At 38.5% G+C, this 21,945-nt stretch overlaps 1 protein-coding gene across 2 annotated transcripts in view; it reads right to left on the bottom strand.

The window, feature by feature from the left end:
• Nucleotides 1-21,945, bottom strand: part of TCF12 (transcription factor 12) — a 332,249-nt gene that overhangs the window by 36,990 nt on the left and 273,314 nt on the right. For both annotated transcript variants that reach the window (XM_049773639.1, XM_049773640.1), the window contains exons 9-13: nucleotides 18,782-18,887; nucleotides 17,472-17,611; nucleotides 17,055-17,199; nucleotides 16,211-16,275; nucleotides 5,337-5,415 (exon numbers count right to left, since the gene is read on the bottom strand). In XM_049773639.1, the coding sequence (XP_049629596.1) occupies nucleotides 5,337-5,415; nucleotides 16,211-16,275; nucleotides 17,055-17,199; nucleotides 17,472-17,611; nucleotides 18,782-18,887 (535 nt within the window). The remainder of the gene's footprint in view (nucleotides 1-5,336; nucleotides 5,416-16,210; nucleotides 16,276-17,054; nucleotides 17,200-17,471; nucleotides 17,612-18,781; nucleotides 18,888-21,945) is intronic.

The following is a 21,945-nucleotide window of genomic DNA, read 5'->3' as shown; positions in this document are numbered from 1 at the left end:
GCTCAGAAATTGCTCCTGGCAGGCATGGGGGACCATATGGGTCGCCAGGATTCGAACTGATGACCTCTTGCATGAAAGGCAAATGCCTTACCTCCATGCTATCTCTCCGGCCCCCCATATTTTATTTTTAATCATTTTGCTTCATTACTCCCTTGGGTGTAGTAAGATAGTAATAGCACTTTGTTCATGCAATCACTTAATTTGCATGGGATATCAACACAAATTTTATGTCTTAACACCTCAGAATTGTCAGCACAAAGCTGGGAGATGACTCCAATAACTGGAGCATATACTTTGCTTTCAGAAGCCAGGACTTTATTTCTGACACTACCTGGTTCTTGTTCCCTAATCACTGCTGTGTATGGCCCACAAAACAAAAAAGAATTGTTACTGTGTATCAGCTTTGCAAAATGGCAGGTTATTATGTAGGCATATGCAGGCATGCATATATTTGTCAGTGTCAGGGATCAAATCGAAGCATCATCACACATACAAGGCTGAGCTCTACTGCTGAGCTTCATCTCCAGCCAACGCACATGCTTCCCCATTTCTGTTTTTAATCTGCTTTACAAGGCCATTTACCAACTGCGCAAAATATATGGAAGGACCCATTTCATAAGCATCAAGATTTTTTGGATTACGGGATATAATTTTTTTCCTATGGCCAGAATAATACACAGAATCCTGCACTTTTTGCTTACTGATTCTTCAACAGATAGGAAAGAAAAGACATTTTTTTTTGGGGGGGGGTTATTTTGGTCATACCCAGTGGTGCTGGAATGCATATCTGTCATTATGCTTGAGAGATTTTGTGATGCTAGGGACCAAACCTGAAACTCCTACATACAAAGCAAATGTACTAACTCTCTGTGCCAGTATCTCCCCAGTATCAGGAATGAGGTCCTTAATGGTAGGGATGCAGAATTTAAATTATTAATGACCATAATGTTAGAATGCTTCTAATACAAGACATACATGCATCTTCATCTTTCTATAAAATCAGTGAATATGAACAAAATATATAGATGACATTTGGAATTATATTAGCACCTATCTTACATTACTTGCATCACTATTAAACAAATGTGAGAAAACAATAGTGCAAGGAATAAAAATCTCAGTGGTTTTCTAATTAGGTTATTTCTGCCCTTTCTTTTCTATCACCTGATATCTGGTGGGAGACAAATAGAGGTTTAAGATTTATGATTTTTCTGATTAGGTAAGCAAAAGCTTTCAACTACTAACATAGAAAACATGTTCTGTAATCACTCTAGACTTTCTACTAACTCTTCCAAAAAGTTAGCTCTCATTTAAGATTATAGAATTTATTGTTTCAGAATCAAGCCTTATGGGTGACTCTGTGTTCACAAATCTGCTTGCTCTTACTTGAGGTAACTCTGAAAATAATCCTAGGAGCCAGAGCGATAGCACAGCATGTAGGGTGTTTGCCTTATATGAGACCAACCCAGATTGGGTCCCTGGCATTCCATATGGTTCCCCAAGCACTAAACTAGGAGTAACCCCTGAGTGTCGCCAGGTGTGCCCCCTCCACCCCCAAGAAAATAAACCTAATGAAATTTGTTTGTAAGAGAATAGGTAACATTCTGTGTTTTGAAGAATTAAGCAAGGAGAATCTTGGAAACATTTACCATACATTTTCTTTTCTTTTTATTTTGGGGGCCACACTCAGCAGTGCTCAGGAGTTATTTACTTCTGGCTCTGCACTCAGGAATTATTCCTGGTCAAGTGACCATATGGAATGTTGGGACTAAACCCAGGTTGGCCATGAGCAAGGCAAACACCCTCCCTACCTGCTGTATTATAGATCTACTCTACTATGCATTTTTTTAACATGCCAAGTAATTTCCCTTTGTGATCTCATCCCATGATTAGTATTTTATAAGACACCATGTTTGAAAAAGGATGTTTAGTTGTCTTTGTTTTTATTTTTTAATTAGAGGTAACATGATTTACAACATTAATATTTAAATTTTAAGCATGGAATGTTACTGTGATCATCCACCACAAAAGTGTCAATAATCTCTCCACTACTTTTTCTAGGCCCTTTAGGTCTGTGTCCTCCTTCTCCAAACTTGCTAACCTCAGTTCCACTAGCAGAGTCCAAGGGTTTAGTTTCACTAGCCATATTTATTTTTTTAATCACAATCTACTGACTGCTTAATTTCTTATATACCACATATGAATGAGATCAGTACTTGTCTTTTTTTTCTGAGTTAATATACTTATGACAGTCTTTAGTTCTGAGTTTGGATAATACTTTTATGTAGAGAGAGCATACAGTGGCTCTAAAAGCAACAGGTGACTGTAACAGACGATATGAGATTATCTCCACACATTATAACAGTTCTGATTCATGTTGTCCTTCATTTTTTTTTAGCTGTAAACACTTCATGATATGCCCTCCTTTTTCTTCCTCCCCTTGCATCTCTGACTGCCAATCTGATGTGACGAATCTTTAATCAATTTTTTTTAGTTTTAGCTGCTTTACTATTTTATTTTTATTTCTTTTTTTAATTTTTATTGTGGTCAAAATGAATTACAAATCTTTCACTGTAATATTTAAGGCACATAGTGATAATGAATCAGGGGCATTCCCACCGCCAGTGTTGTCCTCCTTCCACCCCTGTTCTCAGCATGCATCTCACTTCTCCCTCCTTTACCCCCCTGTAATGCTAGTGCAACTGTTACCCTCTTGTACAGCTTGCTGTAGACTGGGTTGTCTGATCAAATTTTTTAGCAGGAGTTGAAAAGTATTTTTCTTTGGTTATGATGCTAAATATTAAAAGCTGAATAATATTTTTATTATACAACTGATAGTCCAAAGATTTTTATTAGTCAGCTAAAGTAAAGGGAGAAAAAGATTTGTCTCATTAAACATTAAAAAATATGAAGGAGGGGCCGGGAAGGTGGCGCTAGAGTTAAGGTGTCTGCCTTGCAAGCGCTAGCGTAGGACGGACCGCGGTTCGATCCCCCGGTGTCCCATATGGTCCCCCCAAGCCAGGAGCGATTTCTGAGCGCATAGCCAGGAGTAACCCCTGAGCGTCAAACGGGTGTGGCCCAAAAATCAAAAAAAAAAAAAAAAAATTTGGGGCCGGAGAGATAGCATGGAGGTAAAGCATTTGCCTTTCATGCAGGAGGTCATCGGTTCGAATCCCGGCGACCCATATGGTCCCCCGTGCCTGCCAGGACCAATTTCTGAGCCTGGAGCCAGGAATAACCCCTGAGCACTGCCGGGTGTGACCCAAAAACCAAAAAAAAAAAAAAAAAAAAAAAAATATGAAGGAAAACCTGTGAGATTTTTCCCTTTGACCATAATTTAAAATCAACCTTAGATGAGAGATAGGCTGTGACAAAAATGACACTTAATCATTTCAGTACAACTGTGTTAAGAGGGTGAATAAAGTTAGTGGCTTCAGTTTTTCTATGATTTCAGCCTTGTCTTAGACAATAGCTTTGATTCAGTAGGTCTTTCATAGTTCTATGAAGGGAACAGCTGTTCAACTTTTACTAGACAGCTGAAGTCACGGTGTTTGAGAAAGTGGCAGAACCTACTAGTAGCTGAAAGCAGCTGCCAGCATTTCATCATCTCCACACTGGAATGCTTCTTTTGTAGGACAGGACAGTACAGGACAAACAGAGCACAGGTGATAGCTAGGGCCCCAATATGTCAGAAGAGGTTTAGAAAACCTAAACAATGCAGAAAGTTAAAACAAGAAACCCTAACAAACCATAACCTGCCTATAGTCTGCTGGCCAGACCCCAAGAGTGACCCCCTCAGCAGTCAGAGGTAAGCCCCTAATTATGGGACTTCTCCTCCAAGTTCAAATACATAAATAAAATTTTTATTCTGTAGTTCAGTGGCTTTTCCTCAGAATTAATATTTCTTCTTCAGCATGGTATTTTCTCCAAATACTCTTCATGAAAATATAGTTCAATTTAAAAAATCATAATATCCAAGTATTAAGTATTTTACTCTATATTTCTTATTGATCCAAAAATTCCCATTTACAAGAATGACGGTAGTAATTCCACAAAGTTACCCTATAGTAGAGCAGTAAGAACTTGTAAATGCTAATGTGGAAAAATAAATAACACAGAAAAAAGTAAACACAAGTCCAACTACTTATTTCACTTGACTAATAATATTCATCCACAGAATTATTTCCCTTAGCATAACATTATCCCTGCTAATTTATGAATATGATTAATACCTTCATTTACCTAAAGTAAAAATGAATGAAAGACTTTATTTATTTACTTTCTATATTGTCTAATCACAATATTTGCTTTTACGCTTTCTCTTTTGTTTTTGGGTCACACCTGAAGATGCCCAGGGGTTACTTACTCCTGGATCTACACTCAGAAATAATTTCTAGTGGTACTCAGTAGATCATAAGGGATGCCCAGATTTGAGCTGGAGACTGAAGCTAGAGACTGAGTTGGTCACAAGCAAAGCAAGCTATTGCTCCAGTTGTATTATCTTTCCTGTTCCACTTCTTTAAACTTCCTTAAACGAGGGATAAAATTTCCAAGTTGCCCACCCTTATTTTGCCATTATTAAAAAAAAAAGATTCGTGGGGCCAGAATGATAGTATATTGTGTAAGGCATTTATTTGCCTTGCACCCAGCCACGTCAGGTTTGCTCCTAGACACCCTTATTATTCTGAGCCCACCAGGAATGATTCCTGAGCATAGAGGCAGGAGTAAGCCCTAAGCACTATCCAGAGTAGCCCAAAAACAAACAAAGGAAAAGATTTGAATCTTGGGGCTGGAGTGATAGCACAGTGGTTTTGCTTTGCACAGCTGCCCAAGATGGACCTTGGTTCGAGAACGGGCATCCCATATGGTCCAGCAAAGCCAGGAGCAATTTCTGAGTGAGCCCTGAGTGTCAATGGGTGTGGTCCCAAACAAAACAAAAGAGATTTGAATCTTTAATTTGAAACGAATAAGTACTTCAATATTATGTAAAATGAACAAAATAAAAGCTCAATTTACATATTTTTGCAAAACAAAAATTGTTTTTTTTGGGGGGGGGGTCATACCCGGCTGCGCTCAGGGGTTACTCCTGGCTCTATGCTCAGAAATTGTTCCTGTCAGGCTTAGGGGACCATATGGGACACTAGATTCAAACCACCATCCTTCTGCATGCAAGGCAAACACCCTACCTCCATGCTATCTCTCTGGCCCACACATTATTTTTTCTCTATAATTTGTATAGCATTTTATTGAAGAACAAATAAATTTTAATTATTCTGGAATTATTCCCAAATAGCCATGTATGTGTTATTAAAAATCATAGAAAACAAAAAATTTACCTGTGAGAGGAGAAGGTGATCCAACTGGCGTTGATGGATTTGATGGAAAACTACTGCTGGTATGGTCAGGAGAATAAATCTAACCAGGAACAAAAAAAAGAGGTGCATGTGTCAGTATTTGGGCTGTGGATGTAGCATGTGTACTCTACACATGTAAGAACCTAAGTTTGGTCTCCAGTACTTTTTTGGTGAGGAATTCCCAAAAGTTAACAAGCTTCACAAAAGTCTTTTGGGGAGTGGTTTGGGGCACATTTGGCAGTGCCCAGGGCCTACTTACTCTTCCTTTGTGTTCAGGGAATCACTACTTGGGGAAATGGGAATCTGGGGATCAAAACCAGGAAAGCACCTTACTATTATTGCTTTGGCCGGATAAAAAAAAGTTCTTTCTAAAATATACAATCTAAACAAAGTGATTCTTAAAAAATAAGAATCTCAGGAAATGATTATCTTTTGGAATATGTTTAAAATAGTTTAAAGCCTGAACATTTTTTTTTTCTAAAAGTTACCTTTTAAGTAATGAAAAGTTATCCAACTTGGTAGTGTACATATTTTTTTTGGAGGGCCACACAAGATGACACTCAGGGGTTACTCCTGGCTATGTGCTCAGAAATGGCTCCTGGCTTTGGGGTCCATATGGGATGCCGGGGGATCATACTGCGGTTCATCGTAGGCTAGCGCCAGCAAGGCAGATAGATGCCTTACTGCTCCACACCACTGTTACAGCCCCATACATGTTATAAGAACATGCAAATAAAGGTCCATAAGGGTCCATAGAGTTATATTGAATGATGAAGGTTTAGTGTCCAGTATGGTGCCTGATGTCCTGAGAATGGTGTGCTAGGGGGCCATCAGGATTATAACCTGAGGTGCTATGGATGTATAGGCAATGCAACTGAACTCAAAAATTCTCTAACCTTTTTTTATTTTTAAATAATTTTTATTTTGACAATGGTGGATTAAATATTTCACAGTAATATTTTAGGTATATAATGACACTGAATCAGGGGCATTCCCACCACCAATGTTGTCCACCCTCTACCCCTGTTCCCTTCATGCATCTCATATCGCTTTCCTTTGCCCCCCCCCCCCCCCCCCCGGGCTGCTAGTAAAAAGTGGTCCTCTCTGTATCTAGCTTGTTGTAGATTGGGTATGGATTCTGTTGTCACTGGCTTTGGATTTGATGTTTAAGTCTAATCATTTATATCTACTCAATGTTCATATATGACTGGTCTCGGTATCCCCATTATTTCCCTCTTATGAGGCAGAACAAGATGATTCAAGTTATGTGGTTCTGTTTGAAGGAAAAAAAAGAAAAGAAAAGGAAAAAAAGGGGGGGCAAAAAAATCAAATAAGCAAAAAAAAAAAAAAGGGAGGGGTTCTTCTAGAGGCTATAAATATCAATTTAAGAGAAGGGAAAAAGGAAGAAAAACATAACAACAATACAAAAAAATACAAAACCCTCCCCCAAAAAGCACCATAGCAATAAAGACAACAACCAAATAACCACAAATCCAAAATAAAAACAAAGAAAAAACTGAAAGCAACAAACAACAACAACAAAATTTGTGTTTCTTTTTTTGCATAGGCACAGTAAATATTGGGAAGATTAGAAAGGGAGTTCCCTTGGCCTAAGAGATACAGGGTTTCTCTGCCCTTGAAGCATACTGTCATGGGAATAACTACAGGTTCCATACATGCTCTTTTACTCTCCCCTAGGTCCTTTTGTGGTGTTTGGAAACTATCTGCTCAGTCATGGATGAAAAAACCAGGCCTCTGTAACTAGAGAGCTTGGTATCTGCACAGGTCATAGGATGGAGCGTAGGATGAAGTCTTTCTTTACGGTTCTAGAAGTTCTAGAACTCTCTACCCTTTAAGTCATAGCCCTACACCTGACAGCACATATTTTGGTCAAATTAGACTACAACAGATGTGTAAATGACGTAATAATTACAACTTGCCTTTAAAAGACATTCTGTTTGGCTTGGAGATATAGCTCTGCATTCAGGAGTCACTCCTGGAGGTGCTTGGAGGATCATATGCAGTGCCAGGGATTAAACCTTGCATGCAGGGTTCATTACACATAAGGCAAATGCCCTACCTGGTACTATCTCTCCAGCCCCTTTATGCAAAGTTTCTGCATATATATATGCACATGTGTATTTGAAAATATTATTCCTGTATGCTACAAGACAAGAAATAAAAGTATACCCTACTGCTTTTGTTCATAGTATTTCCATTAATGCCTAACTGTCTATATTTGTTTACTTGTTTATAATCTAATCTCACCCCTAAATTTTAAATAATAAAATTTATGCTCCAGGAGTTTAAGGACTTTAAGCAGTGCTAAAGCTTCAGATTCCAAACAGTGCTGGTAAATATATCCTTGCTGTAGAGCTGGAGAGATGGTATAGCAGATAGGGAACTTGTTTTGCATGTGGCTGACCAACATTCAGTTTTTATATGGTAATCCCTAAGCACAGAAGCAGCAGTAAGCCCCAGTGGGTGGGAACTAAAAAGCAAAAAGCCATATCAAAATAAAGTAGAAAACCAAAACAAAACAAAGAAAATCTTGCTGAAAGAATGGTTATTGCTACAAGTTCCCATTTGAGGGTTTCCTTTCAATTTTGCATGAATTTTCATGCAATATTTCATCTGACTTTTACTCTTCCAATCCCATATGATGTAAATTCCCCTAGGACTCTTAGTTTTTTATTTACCTGTGTAAATCCTATTCTCTTAAAAAAAAAATCAATTATGGTGTCCCTGTGAACAGTTATAAATAGACACCTCTATTCTCATACTGGTTATTGGACTTCAGCTACATCTATTATTTCAACTCAAGTTTAACATGTTCAAATGTGGCATGTCCCCCAAACCATGCTTTTTAGTCTTACTCTTCCCATCTTGTTCCTTTTCTCCCTAATTATGCCATTCCCATGGCCATAAAGAGCAACCCCACACCTTTTTTTTAGTTTCTCAATGCTTCCCATAGAAACATTTGTTTCATGAAGAAACTGATGCTAATGAAGCTCTAGAAATGCTTCTTTTCTTTTCTTTTCTTTTCTTTTTTTTTTGCTTTCTGGGTCACACCCAGTGATGTTCAAGGGTTACTCCTGGCTATGTGCTCAGAAATTGCTCCTGGCTTGGGGAACCATACGGGACATCGGGGAATCGAACTGCGGTTCATCCTAGACTAGCACTGGCAAGGCAGATAGATGCCCTACTGCTCCCTACTAGGCTAATGCGTGCAAGGCAAACACACTACTGCTTGCGCCAATGAAATGTTTCTGAGGGAGATCTATTTCACTCGCACTGTCATGATGCTATTTTAAATCTTTTTTTTGTTGTTGTTTTGTTTTTGGACCACACCTGGCTTTGCTCAGGGGTTACTCCTGGCTGTCTGCTCAGAAATACTCCTGGCAGGCACGGGGGACCATATGGGACACTGGGATTCGAACCAACCACCTTTGGTCCTGGATCGGCTGCTTGCAAGGCAAATGCCGCTGTGCTATCTCTCCGGGCCCACTACTTTAAATCTTTAACTTGAGGTTGGACTATTTACATTTTTATATTTCTTTTTTTTTTCTTCTCTGTTAAGATTTGAACCATACCTGGTGGTGCTGAGGGCTTGCTGCTGGCTCTATGTTTAGGGATTACTCCTAGCAGGGCTCAAAGGACCATATAGGTACCAGGGATTAAAGCCAGGTTGGCTATGTGCAAGGAAAGCACCTACCCACCCTATTTCTCTTGCACTAACTTTTATGTTTGTTTGGGCTATACCCAGCTATGCTCAAGATTTACTGCTGGCTCTGCCCTCAGGTATCACTTTTGGCAGAACTTAACACCATATGAGGTGTTAAGGACTGAACTTGGGTTGGCTGTGTCGAAGGGAAGCACCATACCTGCTGTGCTATCTTTTCAGCCCCATGTGCTCCTAAATTTTATATTTTTAGTTATACCCTGCTCCCTTTATCCTACATAAGAACCTATATAGTTCTTAACAAGTGGGAAACAATGTAGTGCTATCTGTTGCCTGCTGAATAAAATAGAATATTATTTCATGTCTTTTATAATCTGACCATAGAAATATCTACCTAATATAACCTTATATATCCTATTTTTTCTTATCAAGACAAACCATTTTACATTTTCTCAATATAGCCTACTTGATCAAAGTGCCTGTCTCCAAACTTCTCCAATTTATGAAACAAAATATAACTCCATTCACCTCTCCATTTACAAGTTACTTTTACCTTCCTTATAGTCTTAAATAACTCATTTGTACTTCCATTCTTTTACTTCACACTATGCTCCATACTATCATTTCCTATATACTTGTCTTATATTTTCTCCTTGGATATAAGCTGTTTGAATGATGAGGTCTAATACCTTATGTTCAACTTTGATCCACTACCATTGTCTTGTACAAGTACTTCTTTAAATATGTGTGTGTGTGTGTGTGTGTGTGTGTGTGTGTGTGTGTGTGTGTGTGTGTATATAATTGGGGATGTGGCTGAGTAGCAGAGTATATACCTTGCATATTAAATGAGGCCCTGGGTTCAACTCCCAGCATCTCAAACAACTAAATCAAAAACTAGAATGACAAAGTTACATTTATGCTATAGTAATTTTTATGTAGAGGCAGGACTCAGAATACAACTATAATTAGCTAAGTATTTCAGTAGTGGGATTCAGTAAGAGAAATGCCAAAGTGGGGGGAAAGATCTTACAATGAAAATGAATTACTTTACAGTTCATCTTTATGGAATAGGGTTTGATGGTGAGTTTTTTCTATTTCAGAATATTTATTCTAATACACTACTTTGTTCATACCACTTTATTAAGCACATTAAGCATGCATGAGGTTCTAAGTGGACTATCAACTGTAACAATCCTTGATATCTCTGCATTCTAGTTAAATGACTGCTAAGCATGTCAAGGACTTGTGATATTTCATTTCAGAGAAGGAAGAGGCTACACTTTTGACTTAGCAAAATGTTTTGATGATCATAGAATTTACTGTGAGCTTTCAAAACTCACTGTAATGGGAGAGAATCTCTCTCTCTCTCTCTCTCTCTCTCTCTCTCTCTCTCTCTCTCTCACTCACTCAGTCAGTGCTTGCAAGGTACTTGACTTGAGTTCAAGTTGACGAGTTCAATCCTTGCTATAGGATTGGGTTCTCAGTGCACTGCCAGGAGTGATCCTTGGGCACAGAGCCAGAAATAAGCCTTGAGCAGCACTGGGTGTGGCCTCATTCCAAAACAAACAAAAAACTTAAGTAAAACAAAACAAAACAAAACAAAACCCACCCAGTCTCTTTATTTGTACAATAAGCCATTTTCTTCACTCACCCATTATATTTCCTGGTTCAATTTTGCTCTAAATTAAGTTGATGATAGGTAGTTGTGATACTATTATTGACCTGTCCCAATGATTTAATCAGGACTTTTTCTTTTTACTCTTATTTTATAAAAATATTTTGTATGAAGGCCCAGGTGGTTGCACAGTGGGTAGAACATTTTGCCTTGTAAGCAATGGACCTGGGTTCAATCCTGGAACCCTATATGTTCCCCTAAGTGTGCCACAAAGTGACCCCTGAACACTGCCAGGCATGGTATATATATATGTTTATTCTTTTACCAAAATAAAAAATTATACTTATTCCACAGAAATTGTTGTTACTTAAAATTTTTTGACAGGCATACATTAAGTGTTTATACTTTCTGAACTTAATGAGTCCTTACACTGATACTGGACAGAAAAAAGGTTACTTAAAAATTGTGACTAGATGGGGCTGATTTTAGAATCTGATTATAAACACAAAGTAAGAATTCACTCTGCATGTAGTCCTCAGTGCTTAAATGACCAGTGATAAATAACTCCCAATACCTTCTGCCAGGCTTCAACCTTAATATGCCTCATTTTACTGCAACAAATGAGGCTCCTCCTCCTATCAGTCACGGTCCATTCCAATCAGCAGGATGCCAATAAAGCAGAGACTAATGAAAAGGGCCTCAGACAAAAAAGGAACAATGGAGAGCTCCCCAACCCAACGTTGGAACTGTGAGTCCAATTTTTTAAACACTACAGGCCAGGCACATTTCAGTTCATCTTTCTTATGCTAATGTTATTGAGTCTAAGGAACAAAGAAACTTATTTCCTGAATTACTTTTGAATGTCAACTTCCCTAAATTTTCTTTTCTTTTGTTAGAGATTACTGACCATTTTACTATCCAGATTGAACACAAATGAACACACATTCTCTCTTTTTCCCCCCTTCCTTGCTCTGAGGTAGAAATCAAAACATAAATTATCACAAAATGTCTGATATAATCAACAAAGTTAAACAGTCCTCGTTTGATCTTTAAATTAAAGACCAAGTGTTTTGATATGGTATTAGGCACTGAAATAAACCAGATGTTTCTTCCTCTCTATAACTCTCCATGGGCACAATCTTAAAGGGTTATTGTCTGGCAAATGTTCAGGGAAACACATTAGAAGTGGCACCAATATCCAGATTTTCCTTTCCTTCTATCTACCCTAGTTTATTATCTAAACTAATGTATAATCCACCAGGCTTTGGAACTTTGTGTAAACACTTTCATGTAAAATTCTCTTTCTAGATATCCTGAGATTAAGACCACAATTATCCAGGCTTAAACCTAAAATAAAGGAACCTTTGCAAATGTATTATCTGGCCTTACATGTTTAATCACACAGTATTCTGTGTGCTCTCTAATACCTAAAATGAAGAATAAAGGTTGTACCCTCCCTTCTGATGTTTCACACATAAAAGGCCTTCTAAAACATATATCAGAGAATTGTAGAGCTAGAAAGAACTAATGAGATCAGCATGGTGTTTGTAAAAAACTAATGCTACATTAAAAATGCCACATTATAAAGAAATTAAAAAATTTCAAATGCTACGTTAACATTTATGAATTATATAAATTCTGAAATGTATGGCAGGATCTCAAAATGTAATCCTAGTAAAATTCCTTCTCATTTCTTCTAATCTTTTCTATTCCCACGATAAAGTTTATATTTTCAGCATATTATGAAAGGACTAAAGTGAGTGTTGAGTCTGTATTGGAAGTTGGAGAAAAAAATGTATTTGAGGGAAGGTGTCCAGTGGGAAGGCAGGCAGCAGATGGACTGAAGGAAGAGATCTGAAGTGTGTAGACTATGGCACGGAATGACGGAGCAGATGGAATGCATCACCATCAGCTATGACAGGAATGATTTATGGAATGACCTAGCTGCTCTTGCATAGTAACAATGTAAGATGATAGAGCTGAGTTTCCATGACAACCAAAGCCCACCCACTAACTATATAAGACATTCTTAGTTTCCATTCAGTAAATTCCTAGTTTCCATTCAGTAAATTTAGATATTCTTTTCTAAATGACAATGCTTTGGTTAGTATATTGGTCATAATACAAGAAAATAGTTAAGTCAATTTAAAGGGCTGCTGAGAGTGAGCCTGAGGAAAACACTGAGAATATCACAAATTTTATCTGCCTGTATGCAAAGGTTTCTACAGTGTTTACGTGGAGTTTCTTTGAATGAAATAAAAATAAAAATCTTTAAGAATGAAGTCTGCTAAATACAGATTATATTTTTTAATAGCTGTCTATTAATGAAAGTTCAAATACTGTCTTTCTAGATGTGAAAACATCTGGTACTATATTCTCCCAGGATGGGCAGAAGAAATATGGAAAAACAATCTAATACCTGGGAGAGACCCTGATTTATAATTAAAGAATAATTTTCTACCTAAGTGGGCAGTCTTTACTGGGGAAATGGTTAAGTCTATAAAAAGTGAACCAATTCCCTTTAATCCTCTCCAGTACCATGTAGGACAAGAGTTGATGTAATACTGTTCTTTCTAGACAGAGAAGTGAAGCTAGTCAGATCGTGTTCTAATATAAATGGGCTTCCCTTACTAGCTTTGTGATCTCGAGGGCAAACCAATTAATCTTTCTAAACCTAAGTTACTTAACTTTTTTTTTTTGTTTGTTTTTGGGTCACACCCAGCGGTGCTCAGGGGTTACTCCTGGCTGTCTGCTCAGAAATAGCTCCTGGCAGGCAAGGGGGACCATATGGGACACCGGGATTCGAACCAACCACCTTAGGTTCTGGATTGGCTGCTTGCAAGGCAAACACCGCTGTGCTATCTCTCTGGGCCCTAACTTTTTAAACTTTAGTTCATCATCTATAATATAGGAATAATAATGCCAACCTTGCAGGGTTTTCCTAAAGATTAAACAAAGCATATTAAAGAATCTAATACCTAGTAAGCACTCAAATTATAGAAATATTATTATTGGTCTTATATTTCATGACTATTTTTGTCACATGATGTAAAATAAAATTCAACCAACCAACATTTATATGCTCTATTTTGTATAAAGCCCTCGATGGTAGGTAGATGCTTTTGTTGTTGTTGCTTTTTTTTTTTGGGTAAACATCCAGACATGCACAGGATTTACTTGTGGCTCTGCACTTAGAAATCACTCCTGGCAATGCTGGGGATTGAATCCAGGTTGGTCACATGCAAGGCAAATGCCCTACCTGCTGTACTTCTGCTCAATCCCTAGATGACTTTGACTTAACTTCAATTCTTGAGAATCTTGGACTTAGCATAGGGACAAATTCATTTATCGAAACCATCTACAAAGAGGTCTATCTTCTTAAATGTTCAATAGTTGCTTCCTGCTAGTCACATATTAAGTGGGTCTGTCTTCTCCATGAACAGCAACAAATATCTTACAGTTAATTGCACTTCTGAGAAAATCTAAGATAATTGGAGTTGGAGTGTTAATACAGTGGTACAGTGGTTAAGGTGCTTGCTTGCCTGGCATGCAGCCAATCCAGGTTCAATCCCAGACACCCCATGTAGCTCTCTGAGTTCACTAGGAGTGATCTCAGAGTGCAGAGCCAGGAACAAATCCTGTGCATTGTTGGGTATAAACCACCTTCCCACAATCATCAAAAAAGAAACTGGGGTGGGGGCGAAGAGATAGCATGGGGATAAGGTATTTGCCTTGCATGCAGAAGGACAATGGTTCGAATCCCGGTATCCCACGTCCTCCAAGCCTGCTAGGAGCAATTTCTGAGCATAGAGCCAGGAGTAACCCCCGAGTTCTGCCGGGTGCGACCCAAAAATCAAAAAAAAAAAAAAAAAAAAGGAAAAGAAAAGAAACCGTAAGACAACTCTTTAGGAATTCTAAGAGGCCTATCATTTAGAAGAAATGAAGAAAGAAAAGGTAAAGGATAAGAAACAATTTCAGTATCTAGAAAGCATTTAAGCTGTGGATTACTAGTAAATGATCTCCCAAAAGATCCTGAAAGGAGTGATTTAATGTATTAAAGATTAAATACTGGAACACAATCATTATGCTATTATTAAAGTCCTGACATAATATAACTTAATTGCTTAATAAAATACAATGTGATTCCTAGGTTAGAGAGATGGTTCAATATGTTGAGCTCATTCTTTGCATGTGAAAGGTCAGAATTTGGCCTTCACTTCCACATGGTCCCCCAAGAACAGAGCTGGGCATACCTTTGCATACTTGTTGAGGTACACAAATCAAACAACCCACTCATGCACCAAATGTCAGATTCTTCAAATCATTTTTTTTTGTTTGTTTTTGTTTTTGGGTCACACCCGGCAATGCTCAGGGGTTACTACTGGCTCTATGCTCAGAAATCACTCCTGGCAGGCTCAGGGGGACCATATGTGATGCCGGGATTCGAACCACTGACCTTCTACATGAAAGGCAAACATCTTACCTCCATGCTATCTCTCCTGCCCCTCAAATCAGTTTTTAAATAAAAAACTGATTTCATTAATTCTTCAAATCAGTTATTTTAGCATGAGCTTTTCAATGGAAATGCTTTCCTTGATTCTCTTTTCTTATTTCACTAATATATCAATTGTAGCTGATTACTTTGTCTTTTCAAAATATGTAACAAATTTTATGTCTTAGGGCCAAAGAGATTTAGCAAGTAGGGTGTTTGTTTTACACACAGCAACAGTTTTTTTTTTTTTTTTTTTTTTTTTTGTGGTTTTTGGGTCACACCCGGCAGTGCTCAGGGGTTTTTCCTGGCTTCGTGCTCAGAAATTGCTCCTGGCATGCACAGGGGACCATATGGGACGCCGGGATTCGAACTGATGACCTTCTGCATGAAAGGTAAACGCCTTACCTCCATGCTATCTCTCCGGCCCCTCACACAGCAACAGTTTTAATCCCTGGCACTCCATATGGTTCCCTGAGCACTACCAGCAGTATCCCTGAACAAAGCCAGGAGTAAGCCCTGAGTATGATCCATTGTACACCCCCCAAAAAAAATACCCCAAAACAACACACAAACTCCCCCCCCCAAAAAAAATAAAAGAAAAGAGAGAAAGAGCCCTCACCCATCAGGAAAACAGAACAAAACCTAGTCTTGGAAAGATTCCTTTTAGCATTTCCTCTTCTGGATCAACACAACAACTGAACTATATTTTTTGGTTAGGTTCCTTTCATTTCATTTCATTATTTCATTGTTTGTGTGATTAGGGATCAAGCTCAGGATCTTATTTATGTAAAGCATGCATTCTACCACTGAACAACATCTCTGACCTCATGATATTACACATACATTTAAATTAAAGTTAGAAGGATTGTTCTTAAAGAAATGGGAGGGAAAGTATCTCGAGTAATTTTAAGGGCAGCACAGATCAATGCAAACCCAAAACACCTCTAAATAGCAATGAAATTTATCTTGTTATAGCTACTCTCTTGAACTATGACATATACTACTCAAAACAATAGTGTTCATTAGTATAAAATGCATTCAGTGAAATATGTAAAATCAATACTCACAGATGCCAAAGCCTTTCCAAGTGCATCACCTGTCTGAGAACTTCCAGTAGCATTCCCTCTTGTTCCTGTATAGTTTACAAGTAGGAAAACAAGTCAAGAACTTTAGCAAGCAGGCAGGTATGCTTTTTTTTTTTTTTGGTTTTGTTTTTTTTTTTTTTGGTTTTTGGGCCACACCCTGTGACGCTCAGGGGTTACTCCTGGCTATGCACTCAGAAGTTGCTCCTGGCTTCTTGGGGGACCATATGGGACGCCGGGGGATCGAACCTCGGTCCATCCTAGGCTAGTGCAGGCAAGGCAGGCACCTTACCTCCAGCGCCACCGCCCGGCCCCTGCTTTTGTTTTTTGACAGCACTATATCATTATTTCAGGGGTGCTCTCTACTATCATCTCAAATTTTGTCACAATAACCCAGCAAACACTTTACATGTATTATATATGTATGTGTACACACACACACACACACACACACACACACACACACACACATATTTTGGGGGGGGGCCACACCCATTTGATGCTCAGGGGTTATTCCTGGCTGAGTGCTCAGAAATTGCCCCTGACTTGGGAGGACCATATAGGACACCGGGGGATCAAACCGCAGTCCTTCCTTGGCTACCGCTTGCAAGGCAGACCTCTAGTGCCACCTCACCGGGCCCTCATGTATTATATTTAATAAGTTGAAGTAATAAAAAAATTTCCTTTGTAGCTTTTATATTAATGAAAATCATAAAATTCTGTTTCTTCTAATACTCATTTTCACAATCAATATAAAAAAAGTAAAGAGGAAGATATGAGATTCACTGATTAGATTTTGGGAAGGATTATCAACCTAAAAAAAGCTCACCTAGAATGCTATCTGATCCATTGACAGGAGGAGTGTGTGAGGCAGCAACATAAGGGGAGCTGTTGGAACTGCCACGATGGAAGCTGGACATTGGTGGGAGGCTTGTGTTTATGTCTGTTGGTGAAACTGAATGTGGAGGATAACTCTAGAGAAATGGGGAGAGAAACATGATCTATTACGTAAGTTTTTTTTAAAAATAATGTGTCTATGTAATCAGATAACTACTCTAACAAGTCGAAAAGTATCACAATTTAGCTCTTGTCATTTTTTTTAAAAAAGGCATGCTAAAAGCAGTAAGCCTAAGAGTACTTCAAACTTCAGAAATTCTGGCAGAATGATGTCTTACACTTGTAACCCAAAAAGAAATACAAGTGAAGTCAAAGTGTTGCTGTACCCTAGTCATGTGTTACAGCCTACCAAGCGGTCATGTGAATGAAGGCTGCCATAACTACTGGACTGAGACATGTGGGAAGTGGAGGTCCCCAGAATTCCACCAAAACCAGGCTGGCTCATCCCATTTGATGAACTCCAAAGGTCAGAAGAATTGTGGGTCCCATCTAAGACAAAAAGAGAAATATAAAATTTTCCTTAGCTGAAATTTTTTCTTTTATTTTGATGATACTATAGAAATTCAAAGGATCCCCTTCAGGTAGATATTTTTCAATCTGTTTTTAACCTAGCCTTACATCCAATTTCCCCCCCTTCATATTATATAATTACTACTTAAAAAAGAAGCTTTATATGGAGCTTTATAGTTAGATAAAAACATCTTCCTTTAGTAGGAATGTCATTATAAAATTCTCAGAAAATCTAAATTTACGTCAATATTAATTAAAAAATTCTAATTTTGGAATAGACTGTTCTTAATTTTTGGTTGAGTGGCATATCCATAAATACATTACACATAAAAGTTCTTTTTTTTGTTTTGTTTTTGGGTCACACCCGGCAGTGCTCAGGGGTTACTCCTGGCTTCATGCTCAGAAATCGCTCCTGGCAGGCTTGGGGGACCATATGGGATGCCGGGATTCGAACCAATGACCTTCTGCATGAAAGGTAAATGCCTTACCTCCATGCTATCTCTCCGGCCCCACATAAAAGTTCTTAATCTATAAAAAGCAATGTATATTATACCAAACATTCTGAGGAGTAAAAGTTTCTCTAGTAGTAAACTTAAAATTGAAAACGTCTATACTATAGTCAGCCTTCAAATGAAATGTGTGAACAATGATTTCACCAACCAATGTGAAGTCAACTATTTAGTCATTTAATGTTCTTAGGACATATGCTTCCCATAGTCCAAAATTATAGGAAATTAAATAAAACTTATTTGCTAGACAGAAAATGCAATACTTTCCCTCTCTTTATAAGCTTAATCTGTTCTATGATACAGATCATTCTAGAAATATAAGTACTTGAACAAGAAGCTATATTTGCTTTCATATATTTAAATACTAAAATGAGGTGCATTAATATTTCTTAACTGATGATCTTTACAAATTCAAATTCTAGATGGACTATCTAAAGATTTACTGAGTAATTCAACTATATTGCAGTCAGCAAAAAATAGCACTACAAACTTTAAAACTAAATCTTAAAGATACTTTCTGAACTTTTATAAAAATGTTATCTATCCTCACAAGTTAAAAGGACTAGCCAATATATGTTCAAATATGTCTACAAATATGTATAATTGCTGTAGTACTTGACAACTATTTTATAGCATTTACCTTGCATAAAGAAAGTGCTAGCAAACATACTGGTTGGTGGCTTTGGAGATGGGTAGTTAGGAGATTCACGGTTGAAATCATCTGAATTTGGGGATGGTGCATATACCTTAAAATTAAAAAGAAGATATAAATGTAATTACCATCAGATATTCTATTGTAATTTCATAGATGACTTAAAAAGGCCTGATATTTATAAGGCCCTATTAAAAATTTATAAGGCCTACCTATAAAGTTGGCACTTCAGTAAGTGACACCCTTATATACAAGCACCAAAGGCAGGTATTTGTGCAATTCTGGTCATCAAAACCACCACCACAACCACTGCCACAGCAACAAAAGGAAAGGTAAGAGGAAATAAAAATAATAAAATAAAATAACAAAAGAGTTCTCAAGCTGAAGATGAGGTTCAGTGTAGTTAGGTTCTGAGTTAGATGCCTGCCACAGGAAAACAGCAACAAATATATCTGTAACACATTCTTTTAAGAAAAATTAAGGTTTTTTGTTTTTGTTTTTTGTTTCACACCCGGCAGCGCTCAGGGGACCATATGGGATGCCGGGATTCAAACCAACATCCTTCTGCATGTGAAGCAAATGCTCTACATCCATGTTATCTCTCTGGCTGCTATGGTTGTTTTTTTTTGTTTGTTTTGGGCCACACCCAGTGGTGTTCAGGGGTTAATCCTGGCTCTGCACTCAGGAATTACTCCTGGCAGTACTTTCAGAACTGGATAGGATGCAGGAATAAGACCCAGTTTGGGGGGCCGGAGAGATAGCACAGTGGTGTTTGCCTTGCAAACAGCTGATCCAGGGCCTAAGGTGGTTGGTTCAAATCCCGACGTCCCATATGGTCCCCCGTGCCTGCCAGGAGTAACCCCTGAGCACTGCCAGGTGTGGCCCCAAACCAACCAACCAAACACACATACAAAAAAAAAAAAATCCAGTTTGGTCACATGCAAAGCAAATGCCCTACCTGCTGTACTATTGCTCTGACCCCACAAAGTTAATATTTTTATTGAGGTATTATAGTATAATATATACTCATGGGACAATACAATATATACTATGCTGATAAAATCTAGATCATATATATAGACTCATGATTCATTTTATGGTAGAAACCAATGTCCTTTCAAAATAGCATGAAGGGCCCGGAGAGATAGCACAGCGGCATTTGCCTTGCAAGCAGCCGATCCAGGACCAAAGGTGGTTGGTTTGAATCCCGGTGTCCCATATGGTCCCCCATGCCTGCCAGGAGCTATTTCTGAGCAGACAGCCAGGAGTAACCCCTGAGCACCACCGGGTGTGCCCCCCCCCAAAAAAAATACCCAAAATAGCATGAAATGAAATTTGGGTTCATAATATTCATTCTTTCATTGATTAAAATGAGGAGGTAGGGATATGGTCCAAAGGATTAGATCACAAACTTTCATATGGCAGGCCTGGGTTTGATCTTTGGCACATGATTCTATGAACACTGCTGAGAATGAACTCTCCCTAAAATATGCCCTCCCCCAGAATCAATCCACCCAATCTATAACTACCAAAAGAAGGTAAACAATAACATTTGCAATAATAATATAAGCAGAAGTAAATCAGGAGTCAGGAAGAATGAAAGACATTCTAATTTTGAGTGGTATAAGAAACATATACTTTAGTTTGATTTTTTATTGATATTCATTTAGAAAGATGTGAAGAGAGAAAAGCAGAAGTGTGGGGCCAGAGAAATAGTACAGCAGAAGGGCATTTATCTTGCACACAACACCAGGACTGACTGGCATCCCATATGGTTCCCCCCCACCCCCACGCCTGCCAGGAAGTGACTTCTGAGTGCAGAGCCACGAGTAGCCCCTGAGAAGTGACTTCTGAGTGCAGAGCCAGGAGTAGCCCCTGAGCGCCACCGGGTGTGATCCAACCCCCACCCCCCAAAAAAAAGCAGAAGCGTGTTTCAAGAGAAAATACAGTATTTTCCAGAATGAAAATAGAGATAAGCAATTAAGATAAGTGTTCAAATGAAAACACAGACTTGAAGACCAAGTTACAGTTTTGACATTTTTATATCAACCACGCATTTCTATATTTTAAAGTCAGCATTAAAATGGGAGTCAAGGGGCCGGGCGGTGGCGCTAAAGGTAAGGTGCCTGCCTTGCCTGCGCTAGCCTTGGACGGACCGAGGTTCGATCCCCCGGTGTCCCATATGGTCCCCCAAGCCAGGAGCAACTTCTGAGCGCATAGCCAGGAGTAACCCCTGAGCGTTACTGGGTGTGGCCCAAAAACCAAAACCAAAAAAAAAAAAAAAAAAAAAAATAAAATAAAATGGGAGTCAAATCAACTGCAATTTTACTAATTTATTCTTGTTTTGTTTGTTTTCTTTTGGGGCCACACCTAGTGAGACTCAGGGGTTACTCCTGGCTATGCTCTCAGAAATTGCTCCTGGCTTGGGGGACCATATGGGATGCTAGGGGATTGAACCACAGTCTGTCCTAGGTTAGCGCATGCAAGGCAAACACCTTACCGCTTGTGCCACCGCTTTGGCCCCTCTAATTTATTCTTTTTTCTTAACTCTAAAGACTCATGATGGTAAGTTACCTAAACTGAGATTCAATTTCTTCAAAGTGTAAGTGCATAGAACCAGCATCAGAACAGGAGTATCAGGCAAAGATCACAAGATCATACATATATAATGTTTAGTAGAGGAGGCAAGGCACTTGTCTTGAATGAGGTTGGCCCTTGTTCCATCCATCCCAGGCTACTCCAAGGTATATCCCTAGAACTGCTAGAGGTCACTCCTGAGCACAGAACCAGGGACAGCCACCAGCATCTCCAGGCCATCCAAATAAAAAACAAGTAAACTTAAAATACCCAATTGATCATAACAAAAGATTTTAAAAATCAACTTACTCTTCTAGCTTGTAATTGCTTAGGTGGGCATTCAGGTTAGTTGCCTACCTTTTAATCAGGTCTAAATAAGCACATAAAATCATAGTACCAAGAAGTTCAGGGCAAGCTATCTTTCTAAGAAATAGTCTTTATGTGTCTAGGTAGAATATAGGGGAATATAACAGAGAATGTTTAATTTTTCACTATACATACTACACATCTTTTTTCTTTTCCTTTTTTTTTGGCCATACCCAGTGACGCTCAAGGACTACTCCTGGGAATGTGAT

This window comes from Suncus etruscus, chromosome 5, assembly GCF_024139225.1.
Source record: "Suncus etruscus isolate mSunEtr1 chromosome 5, mSunEtr1.pri.cur, whole genome shotgun sequence".
In the NCBI taxonomy this organism is placed as follows: domain Eukaryota; kingdom Metazoa; phylum Chordata; class Mammalia; order Eulipotyphla; family Soricidae; genus Suncus; species Suncus etruscus.
Note: the sequence above shows the minus strand (reverse complement) of the source record. Positions and strands in the feature narration are given on the sequence as shown.